The sequence below is a fragment of the Protomyctophum parallelum genome (assembly GCF_964188405.1).
Source record: "Protomyctophum parallelum genome assembly, chromosome: 22".
Taxonomy (NCBI): Eukaryota; Metazoa; Chordata; class Actinopteri; order Myctophiformes; family Myctophidae; genus Protomyctophum; species Protomyctophum parallelum.
Window position 1 is genome coordinate 22,720,769 of NC_139714.1, and position 16,129 is coordinate 22,736,897.

General features: G+C 43.3%; 2 protein-coding genes across 3 annotated transcripts in view; both read right to left on the bottom strand.

The window, feature by feature from the left end:
- Positions 1-1,345: 1,345 nt before the first annotated feature.
- LOC310853182 (tetraspanin-9) lies at positions 1,346-7,761 on the bottom strand. The gene is made up of 9 exons (XM_083757420.1): positions 7,524-7,761; positions 7,150-7,195; positions 6,718-6,797; positions 5,832-6,023; positions 5,522-5,596; positions 4,662-4,763; positions 4,274-4,405; positions 2,475-2,558; positions 1,346-2,380 (listed from the first exon to the last, which is right to left on the bottom strand). The coding sequence occupies exons 3-9, from the start codon at positions 6,778-6,780 to the stop codon at positions 2,309-2,311; spliced, it is 720 nt and encodes a 239-aa protein (XP_083613546.1). The 5' UTR covers positions 6,781-6,797; positions 7,150-7,195; positions 7,524-7,761; the 3' UTR covers positions 1,346-2,308.
- Positions 7,762-10,188: 2,427 nt separating this feature from the next.
- The window catches only part of LOC310853752 (endosome/lysosome-associated apoptosis and autophagy regulator family member 2-like), a 21,858-nt gene continuing 15,917 nt past the window's right edge, over positions 10,189-16,129 (bottom strand). The window contains exons 18-22 of one of the 2 annotated variants that reach the window (XM_083758175.1): positions 13,855-13,956; positions 13,414-13,540; positions 12,734-12,912; positions 11,336-11,498; positions 10,189-11,140 (exon numbers count right to left, since the gene is read on the bottom strand). In XM_083758175.1, coding sequence (XP_083614301.1) covers positions 11,072-11,140; positions 11,336-11,498; positions 12,734-12,912; positions 13,414-13,540; positions 13,855-13,956 — 640 coding nt within the window. In that variant the 3' untranslated portion in view covers positions 10,189-11,071. Of the gene's footprint in view, positions 11,144-11,335; positions 11,499-12,733; positions 12,913-13,413; positions 13,541-13,854; positions 13,957-16,129 lie in introns of both variants that reach the window. The other variant, XM_083758174.1, reaches the window with a different exon arrangement.

Sequence of the window (16,129 nt, forward strand, 5' to 3'; positions counted from 1 at the left end):
GTCTATGGACTTCTAGCCACAGAAAAATTATAATCTGTACAAGTCTATGGACTTCTAGCCACAGAAAAATTATAATCTGTACGACAAGTCTATGGACTTCTAGCCACAGAAAAACAATCATCTGTATAGTATGTTGTGTTTCGAATGCTTACGACTACCAATAGCCAATAACCTTAAGTTTACATTTTTTGTGTGAACAAAAAATAATAATAAAAACATTGCGCAAACGCTATCATTTTGATATTTTTTTCAGAAAAGGATAGTTACATTAACACATTTTACAGTATAGATGTGGGCCCCAAAGATAAAGAAAAAAAAAAAAACATCAAATGGAGGTCTGTGGCCTGATGCATGTCAGACTGAGGGTCCTTGAAATTCAAAAAGGTTGATGATCACCTGCCTACTAGGTGTTCCTAATAAAATGGGCAGTGTCTGTGTATTTTCTAGGGGTTTTCAACAACAGGTGGTCCGTGAAGGTATTGCATGCATTTTGTAATTTATTTTCTTCCACGGAAAAGTGCACTAATGACCTGGTGACCTATGATGATGCGTCAATGTTGTCGGTTACTGGAAAGTCAGAGGTCAAGACATTCCACAGAAAAGGGAGTTAGAATCTCAAGAAGGGGAATTGTACAGTACCAGATTGCCTCATTGGGACATCATTATTAGGAAATGTGCCCGTATAATCACTTGTCTGTTCACTCATACATAAGATACAAATCAATCAATATATCAGTTAACATACGTTTAATAAGATTAGTGCTAAAGCACTAACCTTAGCCCATATCCCCTCCCAACACTACAGTGCCAGTGGTCCCCAGGTTGATTCTTAGTTAGGGTGCTGGTCCCTGATTCACAATCAGTTGAGAACCACTGATATAAACTGTTATATCAATGTATTTGATGGTAAAAATTAAACATTCTCCTTCCAGATTGTATTTCATCTATTCTCTTTTCTCTCAGCAGAACCTGACCCCTGTATGCTTTTTTCTGTTTTCTGTTAGTTAGACCATAAAGCATAGTATAGGTTGTACAGCTATCGGTTACTCAATAACTACAGCATGCAAAGGTTTTTTAATTATTGCCCAACAAACGGCAACAATGTTTGTCTTTTCAAAGACCAATGGTTTATTGAACCAACCTACAGTATCACACCTACATACTTTTGTACGGTTGCAATAAGACTGCGTTCACCAGTACTACACCATTATCAGAAGGGCTGGTGTGAAGCAAGCAGCATACCAAACAAGACCGAATAATCAATAGAAAAGAGAGCCAATCAATAACTACCAATCATTAGGCCAGAATGCTAATCAGCTGAGTCAAAAACATTGTCTCTAACCCATTACAGAGTAATAATCTGTTTTTATTGAACATGTCGTAATCACGTCACAATAGTGGTTTTACATAACCTGACTCCGCCAGATGGAGTTTTCTGGAATGGAAGTAGTTTCACAAACTACTTCCATCTGGGGTAATCTCTGTAGCCCAATTGCCAAAGAAGGCCATCTCTTTTTTCAAGCTACTTGGCAGGTGATTGGAGGGGACCGTCTGTATATCACCGTCTACATGACACGCCAGTAGAAAAGTTAACACCAAGTCACTAACCCTGCAAACGATTAAAGTGTGAACGAACTCCTCATAGCATTAGCTTTAACACTTTCAAAAAAAAAAAAAAACTCATGTCGGAAGTGTAGGCCATGTCTTTGCGTTTTTAATAATACAAGATGATTTTCCAATTTTCGGGCGCTGGTTAAAACAATTGCTTCTCGATGCCGTCACACCCGGTCTTGCATTGATCCCGCCCGTAGCTGCTGCTCATTGGTTAGACTGAGCACGGGTCAGTTTCAACGGCAATCTCTGAGTGATCCCGGATAAAGGCTGTATTGTTAACTCAATACCGCCCAATCCGGCGGAGTCAGGTTAGGTTTTATATAGATCCATAAAAATAAAAAAATCTCCAACAGCCACAATACAGCTCCCTTTAGTCCACGTTCTACTTCATTTTAAGCTTTTGTCATTTTTTAAAAACAAATCATTTAAATATAAACAACACTGGTTATATCGAGATAGTCATGCGATATTCATTAAAAAAAATACGAATTCAAATACTATTAACAGCAATACCTGGATGCGTGTAGATGAGAAAGGCAAGAAAGGCTACAGTGGCATGCATTACAAAGAACGTGTGTTTTATTTACTATACTATAAATATAAAAGGCACATGTAATGTCAAGGCAAGTTAAGGAAATGTTGAGTTGTGGCACTTGAAGACACAATTAAGTGTGTAACAGAGAGAGAAAGACCCTCAAGCTTCATACTTCTTCCCCGCTCGGTGAATCTGCTGGTAAAGCGTCATGGAGAATGCCATGCCGAGGAGCTGGAAAAACAAAGCGGTCATTGAATCAGAATAGAGCACAGCATGGAGTGATGTTCCATGTCCCAGTGTTTGACAGCTGCTCAGCTTACTGTACCTGTATGACCAACACACACATGGCGATGGTTCCAAGCAGGTGTTTATTGTCATCCATCCACTCCTCCACCTTCTCATAGCAGCCCTGTAAGAACGACACGCGGCCGTGAGGAAAGAACGCAGCTGCATCAGAGAAGGTATTCAGGGACAAACCGTTTAACCACGTGAACCCTGGCGACCCCTTTTTGGGGCATGTCATAATAGGCTATTTTCAGAGGAGAGATTTGGTGAAGAGGGGGAAAAAAGGGAGGGGTCCAAGTATAGACCTGGGAGACTCCGGTCAACAAAGTATTATAGGGTTTGAGTTGTTAGGATGGTCCATTTTTAAGCCGTCATCATTGCTAATGGGTTGTGTGTGAATTGTGTGCGCGCACGCACGCATGCACGCGAGTGACATGTGTGCGTGTGTGAGAGATCGTTATTGATGATCAAAACTGAAACTGACAATAATAATCGAATATAATCAAAAATCTTTATTTTCTTTATCTTAGCCGACCATCCTAAATCTTGCTAAATGCTTTTAAATCCAAAATGAAAAGGTATTGGGAGGTACCTTCTTTAATATGTAAATGTTTTCCATTTTTCTGGCTCAGTAAATGTCCAAAAAATGTTGGAACAGCACTTAACTACATAAAACCTAGTTAGTACATAGTTGTCACGTTGCAATACACTGTGAGCTTGTAGATCTGCATTTTTGGCAAATGTTCTCCGCAGAATAGGGACGCCAGGATTTATGCGGTTAATGGTTATATCAAAATATAAATAAATCCCCTTGAAGCTTTCACTCACACGTCGTGCGTCTTGATTGATTGATTGAAATATTTATTAACAGTTTGTAGAATTTACAGTACATTTTAAGCACAAACTCAATACAAAGACTGTCAACTGTGAGTGGACGACCCAATTAAGCATTACACTTGTTTACAACAGGGTCCACATTGTTCAATTAACTCAGTGGTTCCCAATTTGTGGGGACCTCTTGGTCCCTGGACTCCACAAATGGATCCATTTGGTTCCATTTGTACACTCTCAGAGTTAAATTAACTTTGATCTTACAATACATTGGGGACCCAGAGATATAAATTACATTAACACTTACGCCGAAGTATTTGCGCCTTTGATCCATGAAAATCCCCATGGCTTGTTGTCGAACAGAAAAATATTCCACCGTCACGATTCAACAACAACAACGAGCAGGGCTGCTGGAGTCCAGTTGAAAGTTAAAATACCGTTCATTTGCATTGAACAAATTTTCCCAGAAGCCCTTGCAGCCCAGAGCACGGGTCGATTTCCGGTTTAGTCATCATAACGTGACAGCCTTGTCACCACGTCCGCGACAAATCCGCAATTTATTTTCAATTATTAAAAAACGCAGAATTAAACACATGAAACAAATAGCGGGTTAGCGTATTACGCAGGGGAGAAACCGGATTATGCAGCTAAACTGTTAAATGGGGGTCCCGTAGACCCTGGTTGAGAATCACTGCTAGAGCCGTAAAAATCTTCTCTTATGGGGGTCCCTGGCATATGTTTTCAAAAGCGGCTAATTAGTCTCAATTTGGGGGTCCTTGACATGAAAAGGTTTGGGAAACACTGGGCTAAAGGCTCTTTCATAGTCTGGACTTTCGGTGGTGAGGTGAGCACCGCAACTACAACATGACGTCACTGAGCCGCGGTGAAGAACAAACCACCGCTCTCCCCAGCCCTTCTCTCTGTTTTTACTCACCACCGCTCATCCAACCACAACATTGGCGACATCCAAACCACAGAAATCCAAACTATGAATAGGCCTTAACTCACCCTCGTCCAGAAGGTGTTGGAGGCATTGCGCCCACAGCCGTGGTAGATGTCGTGGCAGCAGCGGTCAGGCACCACCTTCTCCTGCAGGGCAGCATGCCAGTCGGTGTAGCCCATGACCCCACAACACTGCCACTGAGCCAATGAAGGGAACGGATGAGAGGGTGAACTGGCAACAAATGATCATTATACAGCCATATAACGTACTATACTGAATATCTTTTTATCGTTTTGGAACAGAGTGTATGATATTCAAAGTAGAGTCAGAAAGAAATCCCATCCCATCCCGTCCCAATCCCGGGCAGAGTAGAAGGAAAATCCCATCCAGTACCCACCACTGGTAGAATAAAATACAAATAAAGCAGCCTTCGGGGCCGTGCTTGTGTCCTACCTCTGACTGTATGGTGTTCCATGCATCCTTCAGACCAGCGTTGTTCTCCGTGCTGTACAGTACCAGGCCTTCCTTCAGGTCCTGTCTGGCGTTTTCACTCACCTGTACAGACACACAGTAGGACAGTAGGCCTATATTCAGGAATGCAAATAACTTTTTGGGGCTAGTTCTCAGTCACAGATGCATGGTTTTCATATTGTAAATGTATGAACTTTGGCGAAAAGCTTGCGTTTAATCCACGTGGGTTCTTGTTTATTTGGATAGACTAGCGCTCTGAACGGCAGCCACATATAAACAACTTTCACATTCAACTACTGTCATGGCAGCTTGGTTACAACCGAAACTGACATCCTCTTCAAAATAAGAGCCACTAGGCCCAGGCCGTAGCGTAACGGTCTGGGCACCGGACTGGTAATCCAGTCGCAGTGTGCCGCGGGTTCGACTCCCGGACCCGACACGGCCTTTACTGCATGTCATCCCCCCATCTCTCTCCCGTTTCCTGTCAGCCTACTGTCTGTCCCTTCAAAAATCAATAAAAGGCGTAAGCCGCAAAAAGATATCTTAAAAAAAATAAAAATAAGAGCCACTTGTTATGTCAACACTAGTTTGATTTCTAACTCTAAGCCTACTTACAGGATATAGACATTTGTAGTACATGACACCAGAACTACGTAAATATTGGTACTAGCGGCAGTACGCAATAGTGCTTAATTTCGTTTCATCTGCCGCACGCACATTTATTTTGACCACGCATGCACACCAGTTATGTGCACCCCTGCCTATATTGGTATATTCATGACACATCTACTTCAGGATCTTTGCCACTAATATGGATATGCTGAATCATGTTAAGTACTTACCTTGTCCGTGTAGATGAAAAAGAGGATGAGGAGAATCAGTTCAGCCAACAGGATGATCAACAGAACAATAAAAAACTGTCAACAAAAAGGAAAAGAGGGAGAGCTGGATGTAACCTACTGATTTTTACCAGAAAAGTGCAATAATAATTTTACATAACCAAATATTATACAAAATAAATATAAATATTGACCTAAAGCACCGTGTAACCTTGTTTTGAAAAGCACTGCTATACGCAAATAAAGTTCATTATCATTAAACATCAACACTCCAGTGATGCATTATGGGCTGTGTAGTATATAGTTTACATACGCTCAACAGCAGGCACTTGTTCTCCTTGATGGCACCCAGACAGCCCAGAAAACCTGTCACCATGACAACGGTCCCCAGGGTGATGATGAGGTTGGCAGCAGAGAGCGAGGGGAAGGAGGGCGACAGGGTGGCAAAGCTGCCCTGGGACACAGACAGCCATACCCCCACACCCAGCAACCCACAGCCACCCAGCTGAAAGACAGAGGGCACATGAAGCATCATTAGTCCAGTCACAACTATGACATAGTCGCCCCCATGATTGCAAATCGCAATAATTTGCGATATTTCTTTTACATAGTCATGCATAATCATTTTCACGTTAGAATTTCTCTCAAACAATCATTCACATAAGTTCTCTTTGCACATCCCATGTGTAAGAAGTTAAGAACATAATTCAGACAGTCTGGCTTCTCAGTGATGGGGGCAAACTTTTGGAACTCTTTGCGTACGGTTCAAAAACTAGAGACAGATATTGGCAATGTGTTTAACAGGAGATACAAATTATGGTTGAAATCAAATCAACTGTGCTCACATGTATAGTTTATTTTCTTACTAATGATTGTGTGTACTTTTGTTTTGTTTCACAAGTTTATGTACTGGGTTTGATTATTCTTTTTTTGTACTTGATTGGGTTTTAGGGCTATAGTGTTATTCCATTTTAGAAAAGCCTCCCGTGGACAGGTGTTGAAAACTAGCGCTTGTTGTGTCATGCTAATACACTGTAAGCATCTAAGCAATGCATTTGGTTCGTCCAATGCGATTGTGATGTCCATGTCAAACAAACATACATACAGTACATACACACACATTAGCTCTGGTCCATAGCCTGGACCAGAGCTACACACACATATACTATGATTGTAAGAGAACATAAGCGATCACATACCCAAAAGAGCAGGTTGAAGAGGAAGAGCATGTATTTAACACAACAGATGCAGCCACGAGCCATGACTGAATTGAGAGAGACTGCAACACACAATCAACAACTTCTTATTGTAGACAGTCTGACTCTATTCATTAGTCAGTGCTCACAGGCTTGTGAAAATCAGCCACTAGCATTTCTGATGGGACTGGAGTCTGGACTATAATAACACATTTACAGTGAATGAATATGAACACAAATCTCTATCATTATTATTAGATTATTCAGAGTTCTGACTATTATTATAAATAACTAAAACAGCAAAAGTTCTAAAGATATAAAATGCAATCTGACAAAATGTTATTCAACTATTAATGTATTCATAACACAAGTGTCTTCCCCTTTTGCTTAGTTATGGCGCATCCAGAACTGTTCTTTTAATAGAGCTATATTTACCACAGCTGGGAGACGAGACAAACTGGTACCGATAGAGGAAATATACCTGCAACATAACAATATAAAAGATTTTTATTTTTCCACGATCACATAAAGTTTGCTAGTATGTTATGATCCTCGCCACATTGTTACCAAATGGGTCTCGACGTGACGTCACTGCATGAAGTCAACTTCACAAGTTTTGTGTTTTTTGCAGAAAACGAACTTAAAACTCAAAAACGTAAAATAAAAACTAAATAGGCCTACAACAAAAAAGATACAATTAGTCGCTCGTTTCCATTTGGGGTAAAACATTAATCAACCTCAACGTCTTCATCCATTGTGATTGTTTGGACTTTTTTTTTTCACGAGGAACAACAGGAATAGTTTCCTACCGTAGTAGTAGGGTTATGAACTGGAGTTCATCATCCTTCTCTCTCTGGAAACGTGCGCATGATCGTTGATTTGTTGTTGTTGTTGTTGTTGTTGTGGGTTCACATTTGTCCGAGCGCACAAATAATGGACACGTTTGATGTGTTCTTGTTGTTCATACAATCACGAGTCGGGGGGTGAGTGACTTTGATGGTGGTGATGTTCCGCCGCCCGCCGTGCGTCGTTAGGAGCAGGAGGCTATTTTCTTTGGAGAGGAAACTAAAGGGCGGAAACGTAACGGGAGTCTGGAGCAGAGCCGTAGAGAGAAATAGTTGCGCCAACCAACTAGTAGAGACCTCTAATAGGCCTGCTGTGAAATAAAAAATGCAATCAATCAATCTTAGAATCTACTGTAGGCCTACATGTAAACACTAAACAAAGCTAGTGCTACTTTTTACACACAATTGAAATGCTAGGCATAATATAGCCAACTATTTAAATAGTATTACCATTACTATATTTAAATAGCAAAATAAATTGGTGCTATTCGTTTAAAAAAGGTTTATAGACTGTTTAACATGTATATATAACAATAATGTGACATAGCTCTGTTTACTCAATGCTGTACCAGTGGTTCAGAGGGTACCCCCTCCAACTTTCCCCATTTTCAACTGTTTGTGTTGTTTGTTGCTTTTTTACAATTGCTTTGGCAATGTAAACGTATGTTTTCTCATGCCAATTTAAAGCTCATTTGAAAGTACTATTTTTTTTTACTTTAAGTAAAACTATCAATACTGCATTGTAGATACTATAGCGTATATGTGATATGGCCACTGGACTTGTGGAACATGGTCTCTGGACCTTAGTTTAGCACACTGTGCACTGGTCCATAAGGGCAATAAGGGCAATAAGGGCTACTTGCAATATGGACAGATCATGTTTTTCTTCTGCTCTCATATCATTATTTATTTATTTATTTAAATGACTACTGCTACTGTTACTACTGTAAATAATGTATCCTCCTTACTGACATGTTTGCACCATTGGTGAGATGCGAAAATACTTTTCGCTGTGCTGTGCTGTACTTGTACTGTACATTGACAATAAATTGAATCTCCCATCTCATATCAGACATTTATAGGTCATAGCCTATAATACTCGAAAGTACAAGTAGCCTACTAAATCATAATATGCAGAATGTCTATTTTAAAATGTATAACTTGTATAAAACTCATTTGAAATTCAAATGGCCGAAAAAGTGTAGGCCTAAAGTTTTATGATAAATGATCAAAACAAAATCTACAAAGTAACTTGCCTCTGAGATTAGTGGAGACTGACGGTACCGGTAGAAGTAAAAGTAAAGTAAGGATAATTGGAAATACTTATAGGCTACTCCAGAATAGTAGAATAATACATAAATACACAAAAATCATCAAAAGCGTACGGTTTGGCAATACAACTGAATATTGCATAGATTCTATGAATATTCGTATCGTCCTGTTACTGTTGTGAATTGAATTGACGCAACTGTTGGTATGGCTGTCTGTATGGCTCTGGTTTGGAGGCGTGATTTATTTATACACTTCGCTATATGACGGTGTCGCGCGCCCAAAATAGCCGATCTACATGCCCACAACGCGTCACATTGGCGACGCGTTGTGAGCTTGTAGATCTGTTCTTTCGACGGTGCGCGACACCGTCGTATGACGGAACATTAAGCACGGTGATAATGGTGGGGGGGGGGGGGGGGGGGGTGTAAGTACTCTCTTATGTACTGCAATGTAGAAATTCTCTGTTACAAGTAAAAGTCCAGAATTAAAAATGTACTTGAGTAAAAGTACAAAATTATTGGTATCAAAATATACTTATTTATATACAATGTATTAAAATATTTTGAAAATAGCAGATGTACAAGCTCACAACGTGTCACATCACGGCGGATTGTTAGCTTATAGATCGTCTATTTTCGAATAATCTAAATCTACAAAGTTACTAGTAATTAAAGTTTTCCAATAAATGTAGTGGAGTAAAAGTACAATATGTGGATCTGAGATGTAGTGGAGTAGAATTGGAAATGGGCCCTATAGGCCTACTCAAATAAAGTACAAATACGTCAAAACTACATTTAAGTACAGTAGCCTACGTAAGTAAATATAATTAGTTACTTTCCACCACTGACAATAAAGAAAGTGTGGGGGATTCAGGGGAAATACATTCATGCTGTAATTCTATATGCCAAAAGCGGCTGAATGATAACAATAATTTCACTCTCAAGAGCTCCATGCTGGGGTAAAGTGAAACGCACGCACGCACGCATGCACACACACACACACACACACACACACACACACACACACACACACACACACACACACACACACACACACACACACACACACACACACACACACACACACACACACACACACACACACACTTCATCATAAAACAACAGCAGGCCATTCAGGTTATGCAAACAAGAACATAATCAGTCAGTTATGATGAATTTGATTGGGTTGGTGGTGAGTTTTCTCAGTTTGTAATTATTAACTCGTAGTAGTTGAGTGTTTCTAAAGTATGGTGGAACCCAGACATTTAAGGAAGCTTTGATGTGGTACATCTTGGTGCCTACTGTCCGCCTACTCAAACATACACAAGCAGACCCCCAAAGCCAAGTAATATTTTTAATAAAGGCTCATCATGACAACATTAATATATAAATACATGACTGTGAACAGAAATGTTCAAATGAAAATACAAAAAATATACAAAAAAACAAACAGCAAAAGCTCATATCTCTTTCTGGAGTGGTATGGCCCTGGAATCATTAAAACAGTCCCTGTGTATTCTAGGGCTGTACAGTTTCTCCTACGGTCACTCTGGCAGACATTCTCCAGTGGAAACTGGAGCCACAACGGAGCCCACCACCGCACGCGACACTACACGGGACAAAGGACACAAGGAGGTGTGTGCAGTGCCAACATCAGTGACAATTCCTCCTTATAGTCATCTTCTTTCCTTTCTCCTCTCTGGCCCCTTTTCCCCCTTAGATAATAGATTCTTGTAAACCTTGGTGCTTTTCACAGAACCGGAAGCCTTTTTTCTTTTGGTTCCAGTTCTTCTGAACCAACTTTTAGGGTTCTGGACCAATTCATTTTCAGTGGAAACGCTCTGAACCGGCCCAATATTAGGCGGGGGGAAAAAAAGAACCGAAGCGGTTGGACCCGGGTGGAAAAGGGGCCTATATCTCTGTGTCCACTCATCCCCAGACCCGGTGGAAAAGGGGCCTATATCTCTGTGTCCACTCCTCCTCATCCCCAGACCCGGTGGAAAAGGGGCCTATGTCTCTGTGTCCACTCCTCCTCATCCCCAGACCCGGTGGAAAAGGGGCCTATATCTCTGTGTCCACTCCTCCTCATCCCCAGACCCGGTGGAAAAGGGGCCTATATCTCTGTGTCCACTCCTCCTCATCCCCAGACCCGGTGGAAAAGGGGCCTATGTCTCTGTGTCCACTCCTCCTCATCCCCAGACCCGGTGGAAAAGGGGCCTATATCTCTGTGTCCACTCCTCCTCATCCCCAGACCCATTTCTCAGACTGTGAGGACTTCAGTTGGACAGACTCGCTGCTCTCTCCACCGCCCTGCTGAAGATGAATAATGTTAAAGTCACACATGTCATGTGTATGTGTGCAAAAGTACACCAGCGCCATCATTTTCTCCGTATAGGCTCCGAGTGTGTGTGGTTCTGGCGGCAAGCAGTTCTAAGCACCGTGCCATTTTGACGGGCACTTAATTCCATATCATTACCGAGCCACACACATACCCACATTACACACCTTGTTGGCGATGGCCCTGAGCTTGCCTAGCAGGGAGGGTTTCTGTGTGTACACCACGTCGTCCTCTGGTTCTTCCCCCTCCGCCAGGGCACAGCTGTCGGCCACGGGAAGCTCACAGTCCTTATTGGCTGACATCACCAGACGAGAGTACTTGTACTCCAACCTGGCATGATGACAGGCGGGACAGCAATAGTCAGCAATAGTCTATTTGCTGAGACACTACTATGACGTAAAATTGTCCGTTCATTGTCAATGGGAGTTTAAAGTTTGTGTAGGACAAAAAATAGACATGATGAATATAGATCAGATAAGGTACACAGGCTGACACAGTTAGGACATGCAAACTGTGTGACTTTACTGCGTAGAGATATTTACAGCGGGCTTGTAAATGCAAATGTCTCTGTTAGAAGCTGTCAAGACCCTAGGGGGTCGCAGGACAGTTCTAATTTCAAACTCCAATCCAACAGCTGTGTGTGATAAGAGAGTTCTCTGCTCTCTGCTCTAAATGAGCCTACAATGAATTTGTGATTAAATCAGTTAGACCTGTTAATGATACATTACATTCTACTTTGTGACATTATGTGTTAAATAAGGTTCTGCAATACTTCATATATAGTATAGATATTTAGTTAGTCCTATTGATATAAATCGTATAGTTAAGTGTGCCACATGAAGCTACATGCAAATGTGTCCCTCCTACTCAGGAACATCCTGTGAGTATAACATTTGATTGGTTCCCGTAAAAGCGGAGGTGCCCTGTAGCTGTTTCCGGAGGAGGGTCTCGAAGTTAATATAATGTAATGTTTTGAGACCAGTTGTGTTATTGTGTTCAGATAGATTGGCGACGATGTAACTCTTGACTGAGGGCACGGGCACCTTCAGCCCGTGCCTGCCTGCTGCCCTTAGAGTATGCATTGTGTACTGAATGAATCCTGTCAATAAACCTGATCGGATTCGTAAGACTGCAACCTGTTGCCTGCCTCCGTTTCTTCCCTCTCACTCCATCGCCGTTACAAGACATGGGTCATTTGACACAACATATACATCAGACACTAAGCCGATTTGCTGAGACACTATGACGTAAAAATCTCCATTCATTGTCAATGGGAATTTTATGTTTGTGTAGGCTATAGCGCCCCTCAATAAGAATAAAATAAAATGGAAATATAACTAGAAAGTGCTCCTCGGACCAGGTCAGGAGCGTTTGTGATGCTTGGACAAAATGTTCCCAAATGTATATTTTTATGCGAATACTGCATGGCAATATTTATGTTTAGAGTATGTTTTCCACCACTGCTTGATGGATACTGTTTGGCACAAAGTACTGACCAAGTGACTTGGCCTCCTGGTAATCTAATGACCACATACAGACCATGACTGTGCGTTGCCACCACTAACCTTTTGTTTTTCTTCCAGAAATAGCAGGTGAGAGAGATGAGCAGCACGGCCATGAAGGCTCCCCCGCCAACCCCCACCTTCAGCCACAGGGCGATGGCCTCGCAGGGGGAGGAGCTTCTCAGTGGTAGAGAGACACCATTGGTGCACAGCTTTGGTTCGTTCCACACGTACAGCGTTTCCTGGCAATTGAGAGAGAGAGAGAGAGGAAGAGACGTTCAGTTGTCATGCATTGTAATGTAATGCAATGTAATAGAACGTCACCATAAACTAATGTCATTTATTGTTTACTTAGAAAAAGAAAAAACTGTGGAGGAGCGGCATCCCCAAACTTCTCTCACACCTAAAATGATTTCTGGGCAAAAATTTCTTTTTTACTCATTTACTTTTATGGATACGATTAAGCATTGTAAAACCTGTTGCTAAATAGGCTATACACGTCTGCATGTGTTATAGTGCGTGTTTGTGCGTGCTGCACACGTGCATGCTTGCAGCTGCGCGTGCACGTGCGCGCACATTTCTTATCGGGCGTTCCCCCACTTCTAAAAAGTGGCACCACAAAGACTGCATGTATAAAGTGTGTGAAAATCACAGTGGAGTGACAGTGTATGCAGCTTTGTGTAAAGTATGCCCACACACACGTTTGTGAGCGAGCGCACGGCCGTACAAGTGAATGGTTTTACCTGGACGCCACCCTTGCAGGCTCCCTCTATCTGGTGAAAGTCGTCCTCTGTGCAGCGGGGGCATGCGCTCGCACTCTCCCACAGGAAGTGAAACGTGCAGCCGTCACAGGTCCCTGCAGGACAAGAGCTGCACACACGCACGCACACGCACAACATTTTTACGTACTTTTACTTTACCGGAGTATTCCAATACTTTTACTTCACTTACTCCACTACATCTCCTATCCAAATATTGTACTTGTTTACATTTATTTGAAAACTTTAGTTACTAGTTACTTTGTAGATTTTGATTATGATTACAAGTTTACAACACATACATTAACCACTTCGGCTGTATATATTTCAGCAATTTGAAAATAGCCGATCTCCAAGTTCACAATGCACATTGTGAATACACACACGCACGCATGCACGCACGCACACACACACACACAGACCTACCTGGACACGGAGACTTCGCCACGCTCAGGCTTTTCTGTGTTACAGCGAACCGTGGTGACAGAACTCCGACCCTGGTCACATGACGCTGTGGCCTGAGATGACCTGAAACAAAACAGAGAGCACAGTAAACAATTCAATGGTGCATTTATGTAGTGCTTTTATCCAAGGCGCATTTTACACAGATTGTGCATCACATTTCACCCATTCACAGGAAGGAAGGAAACCATGCAAGGCACCAGGCACTGCTCATCAGGACACTCCCAGTCCGGGATCGGACTAGGAACCGTCCAAGCGACCACTCTACCCCTGAGAGACTGCCTCCCAATTAAGATCACACATGCTGTCGCTGGCTCTACTGCAGTAGTTCTCAAACTAAGTTCAATAACTAAGTTTAAAGTTCTCAAAAATGTTCATGTCAAGGACCCCCACATTGGCAGGTCCCCATTTGAAAAGGTTTTGTACCAGAGGAGAAGATTTGCATTCAAAAATCTAAATTGTTGAAGAGATTTCAAATTATTAGGGGTCAAGCCCCTTATTGCCCTTTACTGTTTTTGTACCGCGAAAAATGATTCCGCCAGTTTTCCGCAAGTTTTGGCAGTTGTTCTGAGCTGTCCTTTTGTTTTGGCAGTTTTGTGCTGTTTTCCACAAAATTCGGCAATATGGTAGAGGGTCGTGAGAATCGGTCAAGAACTGAAGCTCACAGCCATTTGTCAAAGGACCTCTGACCTTTAGATCTCCCAATGAATCAATTGTATGATCTATATCCACTCTTTATGTCAAAAAGTGACGTCTAAGATTTCAGCGTTGACAGACAACCCCTTCAGCCAATCAGCGCAACAGAAAAACTCCAGTCTCCAATCAGTAAACGAGACGAGCCAGGAACACAGACCCTCCAGACATACTGTACATACATGCATACATGCATGCATACATTTAAGTGTAGCCTGTTCATAATAAATGGCCACCATTTGTACTTTAATAGCACATATGTATTAGATAGTTTAGTGATGGTTTGCGAAAAGTTGGGTTTAGTGCTACATGAACTCAGGCTCACTTAGACATCTTCCCTTCCCTGAATTCCGCCTTCTTCCTCTTCCGTTCGATCATGTCGTCGACAGCCACGCCCTCTCCCTCCTCATCCTCGCCACCATCCATCTCTGCCCCGCCTCCCAGTAGTTCAGACTCCGCCCCTCCCTTGGTCTTCCTCGGCCCCTGCAGTGCGTACGGCGTCAGGCGCACCTGGCGTTGGTTGTACCCCGCGGACCTCCTCTGACTCCGTCACGGAGGGGGTATGAGGGGAGATCCAGGAGACCTCGGAGAGGGTGGGGGTCCGAGGTGACCGGGAGGTCTTGGAGGGTCTGGGGGTCTGAGGGGACCTGGAGTCCTGGATGCGCTCTGCCTCAGCAGCGGTCTCGTACTTGGACCTTTTCCCCGGTCTGGTCCTGATCAGCTCCAACAGGCCGTCCTCGTCCAGGATCTCGGTTCCCAGACTCTGCGCCTTCTCCATCTTGGACGGCCCGCCGTCTCTGCCCAGCACCAGGTGGGTGGTCCTCCGGCTGACCTTGCCCGTCACCTTGCCCCCGTGGCGCTCCACGAGGGCCTTGGCGTCCTCCCTCTCCATGGACTCTAGGACCCCCGTCAACACCAACACGCAGCCCTCCAGGCAGTTCTCTGCTCCCGTCGGTATGTCCCTGGAGCCCAGGGCGCGCGGTCCATCTCTGTTCAGGAAGTCTCTGTAGGCCCAAATGTTGCCTCTCTTATTCACGCCGTCCTCAGGAATGGCGCTGGTGGGCCGTGGTTGTTTCCTGGGGGACACTTTGAATGCCGTTCCCCCTTCGGCAGGACGTCCTGTTGTGGCCGTGTATTCCTTAACTACACTTAAATCGGCGTCAGGCTCCCTTTTGGGAGAGATCTTGAGCTTCTTGGGGGAAATGGTTATCTCGCCTTCTTCCTCTTTCACCTCGTGTTTTATCTTCATTGGAGCCCGTTTGAGTGAGCCGGCGTTGTTAGGAGCACCGGTGGTCTTTTTAGGGGCCAGGCTGATAACCTCATGGGCGTTCCACTGCCTGCTTGTGCTGCTGCTGTCGCCACCAGAGAATGTAGCGACGTCGCTGGACGGTGCCGTCGTACCTCTCGGTTTCTCACCGGAGTCCTTGCGAGCCCTCTTGGCGTGCGCCGGCTCGGAAGAAATCCTCCGGTGAGAAGAGAACCGTGCCGTCTCGTCCAACGCGACCAGCGTCCGGGCAAACTCCTCGTCCTCCTCGTCGCCCTGCTC

Excerpts from the sequence above, each read along its gene's own strand:
- LOC310853182 (XM_083757420.1), bottom strand. The coding sequence starts at position 6,780 with ATGGCTCGTGGCTGCATCTGTTGTGTTAAATACATGCTCTTCCTCTTC. Across the intron at positions 5,597-5,831 it reads ACAAGTGCCTGCTGTTGAGC|TTTTTTATTGTTCTGTTGAT; the intron begins GTATGTAAACTA and ends TTTTGTTGACAG. Across the intron at positions 4,406-4,661 it reads GGAACACCATACAGTCAGAG|TGGCAGTGTTGTGGGGTCAT; the intron begins GTAGGACACAAG and ends TCATTGGCTCAG.